At 39.1% G+C, this 12,197-nt stretch overlaps 1 protein-coding gene across 3 annotated transcripts in view; it reads left to right on the top strand.

Moving 5' to 3' along the window:
* Window positions 1–12,197, top strand: part of SYTL5 (synaptotagmin like 5) — a 261,585-nt gene that overhangs the window by 208,258 nt on the left and 41,130 nt on the right. For 2 of the 3 annotated variants that reach the window (XM_082717896.1, XM_082717897.1), the window contains 3 exons: window positions 5,598–5,739; window positions 8,825–8,957; window positions 10,555–10,661. In XM_082717896.1, the coding sequence (XP_082574022.1) occupies window positions 5,598–5,739; window positions 8,825–8,957; window positions 10,555–10,661 (382 nt within the window). The remainder of the gene's footprint in view (window positions 1–5,597; window positions 5,740–8,824; window positions 8,958–10,554; window positions 10,662–12,197) is intronic. The other variant, XM_082717895.1, reaches the window with a different exon arrangement.

The following is a 12,197-nucleotide window of genomic DNA, read 5'->3' as shown; positions in this document are numbered from 1 at the left end:
AGGGATGAGGAGGACTTGGCCACGTGACCAAAGATAAGAATGAAACAGAGGAACAGAATACGAGGAGGGGGAGGGGCAGAAGGGGGGAGAGAGAGAGAGAGAGAGAGAGAAAGAGAAGGACAAGCAGACTCCCCACTGAGCATGGAGCCCAATATGGGGCTTGATCCCAGGACCCAAAGTCATGACCCGAGCTGAAGTCAGATGCTTGACAGACTGAGCCACCCAGGTACCCCTTGGGTATGGGGATTTTTAAAAGCTTCCCCAGTGTTTCTGATATGAAGCCAAGGATAAGGGCCACCCATCTCCCACAAGACTGTTGACAAAGATGAAGCATTTTGGGATCACCAAAGACTGGAAAGTTGAACTACATTCACCTTTTTTCTCTTTTCTTTCTCATGTTTAACATCTCTTTCCCATGTAGTGGGATCACCTCACTTTCTCACTGCCACCTCCCTTGCTTTTCGTACATATCCGTTTCAGATCTGATTAACAAAGGAACATTAGGAGAGTGCATAAACCACAGAAAGAATACCATGCAGTCTCTGTGTCATGCTATGCACTAGCCAGTGAGTGGTAGTATCTCTCAGATTAATGCTGCCTTTTGGTTCACCTTCCTTAGGGGAGTACTCGTTTAACCATGCAGGCACAGACTCAACATTGTCCGTCCTCTCTGGGAAGGTTGCATCCTGGGAAATGCTTTTCAGACTACAACTCCTGGGAGACAGTTACATAATCCACAAAGGCAACTCATTAAATTATAGTCTCTCTCCCCTATCCTTAGAAATACAGATAGAGCTAGGGGTACCTGGGTGGCTCAGTCTGTTAAGGGTCTGACTTTGGTTCAGGATATGATCTCAGGGTCTTGGGATCCAGCCCTGCATCAGGCTCCCTGCTCAGCAGGAAGTCTGCTTCTCCTCCCTCTGCCACTCCCCCTTCTCATTCTCTTTCACCCTCTTAAAGAAACAACTAACTGACTAAATAAATAAATAAATAAATAAAATAGATACATCTAGAAAGCCATTATCAAGATTTGGGGCCAGCATGATATTAGAGATAATAAAATGGAAGGCTTTTGTTATATTTCATAAACTAAAGTAAATGAGACTGCTTCCTCCTCTAGGAAATATGTCTTTCAAGTAACCTGGAATGTCCAAGCTCCCTAGGCATTGTCCTATCCTCCTGCTTTGGGATATATTAGAACAGGAAAAATATACCTCTTTCTTGCCAGTTTCCCTTTAAGCAAATTTTAGCTTGAAGTTTTGTTGATGCTGATTTGTAATACTTCTGATTTAAGTAACAGTAACATGATATCTGAATCAATATAGCTCTTTCAGGGATGCCTGGGTGGCTCAGTTGGTTAAGCATCTGCCTTCAACTCAGGTCATGATCCTGGGGTCCTGGGATCAAGTCCTACATCCGGATCCCTGCTCAGTGGGGAGCCTGCTTCTCCCTCTGCCTGCTTCTCCCACTGCTTGTGCGCTCTCTCTCTCTCTCTCTCTCTCTCTCTCTCTCTCTTGCAAATAAATAAATACAAATCTAAAAAAAATAGCTCTTTCATTTTTTTAAGTACAGCTGACCCAGGATCACGTTAGTTTTAGCCATACAACAGTGATTCAACCACTCTATATGTTATACTGTGCTCCCAGGAATGGTAGCTGCCATCCGTCACCACACAACACTGTTACAATACCATTGACTGTATTCCCTCTGCTGCACGTTCTATTCCTGTGACTTCTTCACTCTATGCCTAGAAGACTATCTCCCACTCTCCACTCATTTTGCCCATCCCCCTCCCCTCCAACCACCAGTTTGTTTTCTGTATTTATAGGTCTGATTCTACTTTTTATTTGTTTATTCTTTTGTTTTTTTTAGATTCCACATACGACTGAAATCATACGGTATTTTTCTTTTTCTGACTGACTTATTTCACTGAACCTTCTACCCTCTAGGTCCATGTCTGTTGTCACAAATGACAAGGTTGCATTCTTTCTTATGGCTGAGTAATATTCCATTGTATACATACCATATCTTCTTTATCCATTCATCTATCTGTGGTCACTTGGGTTGCTTCCATATCTTGGCTATTGTAAATAATGCTGCTCTAGACATAGGGATGCATGTATTCCTTTGAATTAGTGTTTTTGTAGTCTTTGGGCAAATACTCAGTAGTGAAATTACTGGATCATATGATATTTCAACTTTTAATTTTTTGAGGGACCTCCAGACTGTTTTCCACAGAGGCTGCACCAATTTACATTTCACCAACAGTGCACGAGGGTTCCCTATTCTCCACCTCCTCTCCAACCCCTATTATTTCTTGTCTTTTTGATTCTAATTGTTCTGACAGGTGTGAGGTGAGATCTCATTGTGGTTTTGATTTGCATTTTCCTGATGTTGTGTGATGGTGAGCATCTTCTCGTGTGTCTGTTGGCCATCTGTATGGCCTTTTTTGGGAAGATGTCTATTCAGATCCTCTGCCCAAAAAATATCTCTTTCTTAATTGAACTTTAAACTTCTTGAATTTAAACTTTATCTTCTTCCTATTTAAGTGGCAAAGATTTATGTATTTCATGTCATATTTTTATATAACATCTGAAAGAGTTGGCATCCAAATATTTATGATATTCTGCCTCATTAGACTAAGTCTTTTTTAGTCTAACAAGCTGAGACAATCAGCTGAGAGGAAAATATTTTTGAGATGTTCATAGTAAATGTCAGGGACAAATGTGAAATTATATGTCATTTTTGAGATAATGATTCTGGCAACAATTTTCAGTAGCTGACTTATAAGAATTTTTTTCTTATTACAGGATAGCCTTTTGAATGTCATCACCACAATTAATCAACATATGCTTGAGCTTCTACATAAGTAGGACTTTTGGTTCCAGCAAAGCTATTCCATGATGGGGACTTTTTCAAAACCACCTGGGTCAAGGAGAACCTTTAGGACAGGCACAAACAGATAAATCTACATGAGTCCCTTTGGGTCGTAACTTCTTGGCTCATTTCTGAAAAATTCATGTGTATTCTTTTTTTTTCCCCAAGGAGATTTTACCTAAAAGTGTAGAGAGAGAGATTTTTTGTGGTAACATTGTTCTGAGAGTAGAGAACTTACTGTCACAGCACAGCATTCCTGGATAGATCTCTACAACCTTTCTAAGTAGGACTTCTGAGATGAGCAAAATCACTTGGATGGTGAACTGTTGTCAAGTATGGAAGCATAGCCCCTGAGGGAGATATTTACCAAGGAACTTATAATTTCAAATTATAGCAGTTTATTTAATCACAAAACTTTATATTCTCTTGTCATCAGAATCAAGACACAGTCTTGACCCTTCCTGAGCAATCTATAATTAATTCAGAGTGCCATCTCTAGACGAAGCCAGAGACCATTTCTATGTGGTATCAGAAGAATGCTACCCGGGGTGCCTGGGTGGGTCAGTCAGTTAAGCACCTGCCCTCGACTCAGGTCATGATCCCAGAGTCCCGGGATTGAATTCCACATTGGGCTTCCTGTGCAGCAGGGAGTCTGCTTCTCCCTCTAACCCTCCCCCATCCCATGCTTTCTCTCTCTCTCTCTCTTTCTCTCTCAAATAAATTTTAAAAAAAAGAAGAAGAATGTTACACAGAGGAATTTTTTTAGTTCTCTTAATCAGATTCCAAGAAACTACCTCCCAGCTCTCTGATCCTAGGATTATTTTCTGCATGATATATCTCTGTCTGTCAATGTAGAAACTGCTTGTTGTATCAATTTGATTTGGGGGAAATAATGAGCAAGCAGTATGAACAACTGGAATGAGCACAGGCTTTGGGTAGACAGGCAGGTCTCAGTTCTTATCCTGACTTTCCTATGTACTACCTGGGTGAGAGTGTGGTAATCGTAGTGATGGTGTGTGTTATGTGTGGACACAGACACATGTGTGCATATCTGGAATAATTGTTTAACCTCTCCAAGACTTAGTGTTCTCATCTTTAAAAGAAGACTGTTGGGGTGCCTGGGTGGCTCAGTGGGTTAAAGCCTCTGCCTTCGGCTCAGGTCATGATCCCAGGTCCTGGGATCGAGCCCCGAGTCGGGCTCTCTGCTCAGCGGGGAGCCTGCTTCCTCCTCTCTTTCTCTCTCTGCCTGCCTCTCTGCCTACTTGTGATCTCCATCTGTCAAATAAATAAATTAATTAAATTAAATAAAAATAAAAACAAGACTATAGGTATCTTTTTTTTTTTTTTTCTAAACAGGAATGTTGGGGAATGGAGAGTGTCAAACACCTAGAAAATACTCAGTAAATGTAGCTTCTATTTATGTAGTGATGGAGGGCGGTCGTAGGTAGTTGTATCAGTCAGGACATATTTGATTTTATTTTAGTGGCTTCTCTGGTGCACAGTCTTGAAAAACTTTTATAAGCTGTGGATGATAGCTGCAGCGGTCAATGCCCGTTCTTTCTCCTGCCAGATTTGTCTTCTAGTAATGTCACATGCACAGTCAGACATTCTTTAAAAACAAACAAACAAACAAACAAAAAACCATTTCTCTCTTCTTTAGCATATCTTTTCTTTAGCATATCTTTTCAGTAAGTTCTAATCACTGTTAACTATCACTGTGAGGCTTTTAACAGTAAAATGTTTATTGTTATAGACACATTTATAACTTATTAAGTAGTGAATAAAAGCGGAAATTCGCAAAGGCTTCTATTTTACCTCTTGGTGTATTTTGTGCTCACTGAGGATAAACAATGAAATAGAACAGGCACTTCTCTTAAACTCTAATTTGTCAAAACTTACACTGAGTTATGAAATTCCCATGTAATGAGAAAATTGTGTTCACCTCAAGGGCAGGAACTATTTTTTTATTAATCATTATTGAATGGAATTGAATCAGTTTTAGCAAACAAAGTGAGTCAAGCCCATTTACCAAATGTCATTATTTTTATACCACGTTTATTAAATCTGTACCGTGAGTCAGACACTGAAATAACACAGAGAAATACAACATAATTCCCACTTTTTGGTTAAATATGTACTGAGTGCCTCCTTTGCACCAAGGTGTTATGAAGGTGGTGGAGATACTATGGCAAATATGAACTCTGTCCCCAGGGAGTTTAGGTTGAAAGAAGAACCAAGGCACACATATGTGTATCTCTTGGGGAGCCAAATAAGACATTCTGTAGTCAAGGTCTACACAGTTGGGTCAAGACTGTAAGTCAACAAGAACTGAGCAGAGCTTGAAAAGCTTTGTAAATGTCAGGAAAACACTGAAGGGGAGGCTGGACTTCAGCCAGGCCTTGAAGGATGGAGAAGATTTGCATAAACAGGGAGTGGCAAATAGAGCATAGCAGGTGGAGAGAGTGTCTGCAAAAGCTTTAAAGGTAGAAGCAGAAGTGGGAGCCATGGGTGTGGTGGGTTGAGAGGACAGTGAGGAGGCTGTCTGGGAGCCGGGAGAATGCTGGTGAGCAGTGGGAAATAAAGCTGGAATGGAAGGGCGAAGCTCACTTACAAAAACCCTAGAGTCAGACAGATGGGCTTGAATCTAGCAAGTCTTTGAGGAAGAAAGGGAAATGGTAGCTGCTGACCATGTTAAATCCAGAATATTCTTTCTCATTTAGGGGAAGCACGGGTTCATCCGATCTTAATGACCAGGAAGCTGGCCCCTCAACCCCGAAAAGCAGCCGGAGCAGTGGTGTGACCCCCATCACTCAGAGGTCACCAGCCCCAAGCACACACAGTGTGGCTTCAGTCAGCTTTAGAGTAAGTACCAAATGCAAAAGGACCCCCAGCTTCTGAGACCTGACCGCACCATCATGTCCTGGTTGGGTTTGGGTTCTCTGTATCTCGAAGCATGCTGTTTATGCTGCTTAATTGTAGAAACTTCTTTATCAAGACTGAGCTTCCTACGTCCTTTGCTCCTGGTGGGAAGCCAGAAGTGTGAAGCAAAAGAGAAGGAGCGGGCTCAAAGGTGACGGTTACATGGTTTAAACAAAACCTGAATAATGTTTAGAAGTCTCCCCTTTAATCCTCCATGTTATCTGTAAAGACATTTGTAAGTTGCCTGCATGAAACATTTTCCACACGGATTTAAATCAGGACAAGTAGACTCTTGAAAATTTTTAATAGTTTTCCTTTCTAGAACACTGCCAAAATTTGGGACCAACACATAATGAAGACATAAATTGCATTATGCATAAAATATATATGGAACGTGGAAGTTGTTCTTTTGAATGACTGAGCATCTAGATTTTTTTTTTAATTAAGCAGCAAACTCCATAAATGTAGCTGGCACGTATACTTAAGAAATCTTGGTCCTAGTCAGGCAAAGGTGGTGGGAAGTGAAAGAATCAGCCATGCAGGAGTCTGTAGCAAGGTGTCCCTTCGGGCAGGAGCAGCACTGATACTCAGCAGGTACACATATGGGGAAGGCTGTTCCAGTTACTTATGGCTGGGCTCCACCTTGAATGGCTGATGCACTTGTCCACCCAGCCGCTAAAAGATTTTTAATCCCCTATAGAAGCAGCCAGTGCTAAGACTCTGAAGTGGGAACATGCCTGGTATGTTCAAGGAAGAACAAGAAGGCCAACGTAGCTGTTGCAAGTGAATAAAGAGAGGGGTCCTAGGAAATAAGCTCAGGGATATAACATGGCCAGACTATTGTAGGCAATTTGACATTTAGTTGGGATAAGATGAGGCCAACTGGAGGGTTTGAGCAGATGTGGCTTTTCTTTTTTGTAATTTTTTTCTTGTTTTTCTGTCTGGATTAATTTTTTTTAAACTCCAGTATAGTTAACATACGATGTTATAGTAGTTTCCGGTGTATGATATAGTGACTCAACAATTCCATACATCACCCAGTGCTCATCATCATAAGTGCCCCTCCTTAATCCAGAATATATAAAGAACTTATACAACTCAACATCCCGAAAACAAAAAATTCAATTAAAAAACGGGCAGAGGATATGGCTTCTCTTTACATGGGATCTGGGGGCTGTGCTGAGAAGCATTTGTGGGGGAACAAATGGAGAAGCCAGGAGGCCAGTTAGGATGCCATTGTATTACTGCAGGCAAGAAACTAGACTTTGGAATGAGGAGATGGAAGGGGAGATTGTGAATCCTGAGCCCTGTTGGTGGGAACGCAGACTTGTATAACCATTGTGGAAAACATTATGGAGGTTTCTTTAAAAAAAAAAAAAATTGAAAGTAGAATTACCATATGATCCAGTAATTCCACTACTGGCTATTTACCCAAAGAAAAACAAAACACTAATTCAAGAAGATATCTGCAGCCCTGTGTGTATTGTATCATTATTTACAATAACGAGGATATGGAAGTGACCCCAGGGTCCCCTGATAGATGAAAGGATAAAGAAGATGTGGTGTAGATACACACACACACACACACACACACATACACACACACTCTCAATGGAATATTTCTCAGCCATAAAAAAGAATGAGAACATAGCATTTGTGACAACACAGATGGACTTCCAGGATATTATGCTTGGGAAGTAAATCAGACAGAAAAAGACAAATACCATTTATCTAATATATAGACTCTAAAAATCAGAAGAAATGTACCAATGGGACAGAACCAGAGACAGACTCCTCTATATTAGAGAACAGACTCATGGTCACCAGAGGAGAGGGAAAAGAGGGGATTGGTGAAAGAAGTGAAGGGGATTAAGAAGTACAAACTTCCATTTATAAAATAAATAAGTCCCAGAGAGGAAAAGGAGAAGATTAGGGAATAGAGTCAATAATACTGTAAAAGCATTGTATGGTGACAAATGTTGACTACACTTACTGTGGTGAGCGCTGCAAAAGGTATACAACTGTCGAATCACTGTGTTATCTACCTGACACTACCATTATATGTGAACAATGCTTCAATAACAAGAGTAGCTAAATACTGAATATAAAAACTATTTATCTAAAATATCGACTCTTCCTAGAATGTGACTTCAGAAAAATAATCATGAACTTAAAAAAAAAAAAAAAAGGCAGAGGCTAGGAACTGTCAGATTCTGTAATATTTTTAAGGAAATGCCAAAAGGCATTCAGAAAGACTGAAGAATAATAGAACATTTCTTTCAATATTTAAAGTCTGAATTGTACTTGCTGATAAGGTAAAAAGCATATTTAAAATTTCATAAATTTTTATACGAAGCTCGGTGAGTGGTACTGTTCAATAACCAGAAAAGTGTGTGGATATTTGATTATTTTACTTCTTGGCAACCTAACAAGGAATGATATTCAAAATATTTAGTAACTGATGTGGCACTGAGCAATCAGCACAGACTCTGGACCAAGGCAGGGGCAGTGTCCTGGGGACCCTTCTATGCCATGCGTTCACCTGGATTGTGGGTCATGGTCTTCCATTAAGTGGGGGTAGAGAACGTAAGGGTTGGTTGAGGAAAGAGGGTGTTGAAAGTGGGGATAAACATAGGAACAAGAAGAATACTAAGCTTGAACATTACTCTGGAGATGTGAAGCTAGCCAGAGTCCCATATATGGGCCCTGTAATATTGGAGGTACTTATATCATCTTTCTTGCTAACCCTGTAGTTGAACACTCACAATTTTGTGAATGAAGTATTATTTTGAGTGACTTCTGTGTTAATTAACAAACCTCTTGGTATTGATTTTATAGAGAAATTATTGATGGGTTCAGGGTTCTCTGAACTCATGATAAGGATCCTCGCCAATGTCCACCAGTCCTCCCTAAAGAGGAATATGATGTCAATATGGTTACAGTGAAGTATATTCAGATGGGAGGCTTTTAAAGTAAATTACAGTCATCATAATGTTGGCTTTTTTTTTTTTAATTTTTACTTTGTGAGAAGCGACATGGTTTTGAAAGTTCCGTGGATTTGGCTGCCATTGAAAGCACGTATGAGAACCTCACAAAGAGTCATCGCAGAAATGTTTCTGGTACACCTTCCATAGCGGTGTCTGAGATCTCCCTCTCCTCAGGTGGGTGTTTACAGCATGATTACTCTTCTTTTTTTTTAAAAAAAATGACTAAATCACTTGAAATTAACTGCCTTGTGTGACATTACGTGGATGTGCCATGCTTTAGAAAATCACCATTTGTTCCTTGACTCATCATGGTAGTCCCGCTCCATAAGAAAAGCTTAAATCTAGACCCAGGTGATGCCCTGAGCCTCTTGCATTCATGCAAAATCCATTGATTAAGTGCACACTCTTGTCAGGCATCACTGCCAAGTTTCAGAGCTGTACCAAATGTCGGTACAGGAATGTAGGACATAGAATTGGTTCGTTTGATGGAAAGATAAAGGCGCTTTTCTAGAATTCAAGGAAATGATCGTTCATTTGACATGGTAGACATAAATCCCTTATGTCTAGACAGATGAATTGTCCTGTGGTTTAAATAAAGAGTTATTTGCAAGCAGCAGTAAGGTATCAGTAACAATGTTTTTCATTTGTATGGTATATTCCAGTACAATATATCCTCCACTTCTTCATCACAGCAACCCTGGGAAGCAGGTATTAATTGTGTTGTAATTTTATTACCTATGAATAAGAAAATTCTTTAGAGAAATATGCTATAGTTATAAAGCTTATGTCCCTTGTGTAGAATTAAAAGCATGACAAAATCCTCAACAGGAGAAAGTTAACTGTTATACCTAATGATGATATTTACATAAAGCCTGAGGCTAGATTCTGTGTGCTGAGTTGGGGAGCCTTTCTTTGTCATCGGGGGGGCTCCCAAAGCGCTTTCTAAATATATGTGGCTATTGTTGCATTTTGATTGGGACGACAAGATTAGTTCTCCCATTAAGAGGAAAATTTTAAACAAGCATAGAAGCCAACCTCATAGATCATTTTGCTCCTACTTCTGTTCAACAGCTCCTGTTTATGGAGTACATACTCTGTGTCGGGCACTGTCCTAAGTCCTTCTGCATTATTTAATTTACCGTTTCAAACTCAAGCATGTGATGGCTCTCATTAGTCTTTCTCATTATGAGCAACTCTATCTATTTTAGCAGGACTTTGATATAGAACTGCTCTGTGTAAGTAAACCGTGCCTTAGTAAGTTGCCCACAGTATTACTGAGTTGTGCATCATTTTTTTAATTATATTTTTAAAAGCAAAGTATTCACCTTGCACCAGTTAGAATGGCCAAAATCAACAGGACAGGAGACAACAAGTGTTGGAGAGGATGTGGAGAAAGGGGAACCCTCTTACACTGTTGGTAGGAAAGCAAGTTGGTGCAGCCACTTTGGAAAACAGTGTGGAGATTCCTCAAAAAATTAGTAATACAGCTACCCTACAACCCATCAATTGCACTACTGGGTATTTACCCCAAAGATACAGATGTGTGAAAAGAAGGGCCATCTGTATCCCAGTGTTCAAATACTTTTTAAAAAAAAAAATACAAAGTACATTAGTGTATTAATATTAGTTACTGACTCTGTTGCTTTCATGACACTCTATGCCCTGTGCCTAGAAGGAATGGGAAAAAAGATAAAATATTTGCAATAAGAAGAATAATCTTCTAACAAAATTAGCTGGATTCCTATCTCTCCTTCTCTCTTCCTTCCTCCAGACCGGAGTCGATCTGAGTTAGATCTGAGTGGGTCATATCCGGAAGACTTAGAGAATACTGTAAACATAAGAAGCAAGTCCGTCCCTGGGGCTTTAGACAAAGACTTGGTAAGTTGGATGTGGAAGAAAGTCATGATCATGAGGAAAGGACAGTCTTGTTCCAAGCCTTTCCAATTTTAGGGAAGAATAAAGTGAAGATATATGATTATCTGTTCCTATTAGTATTCACATTCAATACATTAAAAACAGCTAAAGAATGATTTAGGAAAATTAACTGGTAATCAGGTTAATGAGTGAAGGTTTTCAGTAAAGGAAAAAAAATACCTATTGGGAATTTCAGTTCCTGGATTAACATCATTTCATCTAAACCTGGAAAGTAAAGGATCCTAACATTTCCTAAACCAAATTTTACTAAACCCAGCTGACTATATAGCTTGTATGAACATTTCTACATCTGAAGTTACCTCTAATAAACTACCCCCTTAACTGAAACTAAATTATGTGAAAATTAATGTTTATGTGAACTCATTTATGAAAGGTGAAGGTTAAGTTAGATTATTCTTAAGGTTCCTTCCAGTTCTAATATCTTGATTCTGATTTCTCTAATTGCTATAATGCAATTAGAATTCCTTGGAAGAAAGATATAGCACAAATGTTAAATGACATTAATGTAATTTTCCGAAGCAAGACAGGAAACTTATCTTTAAAACTCAGTGTTATTTACTAGAGTAAATAAACTTGGAAAGTATTTTCTTAAATCCACTAGAGAAAGCAGAGGGGGAGGCTATAAGATCAAATGGCTTCAAAGCTTACTTCTCTTCAACCTTTAAAGAACAGCTAATTCCAATGTTATTAAACTATTTCTGGTCCTAGAGAACTCAATAAGTGGCATTAAAAATGCATTAAAGGGTATCAACAGCAAGTTAGAATATGCGGAAAAGCAAATCAACAATCCGGAAGACAGGGTAATGTAAAACAACTAAGTTGAACAACAAAAAGAAAAAAAGATTAATACAAAATGAGAATAAATAGCTTATGGAAAGTCAACACTATCATTAAGCATAATAACATTTACATTATAGGGATCCCAAAAGAAAAAGAGAGAGAAAAGGGGGCAAGAAACTTTTTAAAAGAAATAATGGCTGAAAGCTTCCCCAATCTAGGCAAGGAAACATACATTCAAATCCAAAACGCACAGAAATTCTCCAATAAAATTAACCCAAGGAGGTCCATATTAAGACACATAATAATTAAAATGGCAAAGGGTAGCGATAAAGAGAGAATTTTAAAAACAGCGAGAGAAAATAGTTAAATACAAGGGAAACACCATGAGGCTATAACCTGAGTTTTTATCAGAAACTTTACAAGTCAGAAGGGAGTGGCATGTTATATTCAAAGTGCTGAAAGGGGGGAAAAAAAAAAAACCTACAACGAAGAACACCCAACAAAGCTTTTCAGAACTGAAAAAGAGATAGAGTTTCCTAGATAAGCAAAGGACTTCAACACCAATACTACATCCGGAAGAAATAGAAGATTTGATTAGACTATTTAGTAATGATGAAATTGAATCAGTAATAGAAAAACTCCTAACAAACAAAAGCCCAGGACCAGATGGCTCCACAGGTGAATTCTACCAAATATTTA

This window comes from Mustela nivalis, assembly GCF_964662115.1.
Source record: "Mustela nivalis genome assembly, chromosome: X".
In the NCBI taxonomy this organism is placed as follows: Eukaryota; Metazoa; Chordata; class Mammalia; order Carnivora; family Mustelidae; genus Mustela; species Mustela nivalis.
The sequence above is the reverse complement of the archived record's forward strand: the minus strand, read 5'-3'. Positions and strand labels throughout refer to the sequence as shown.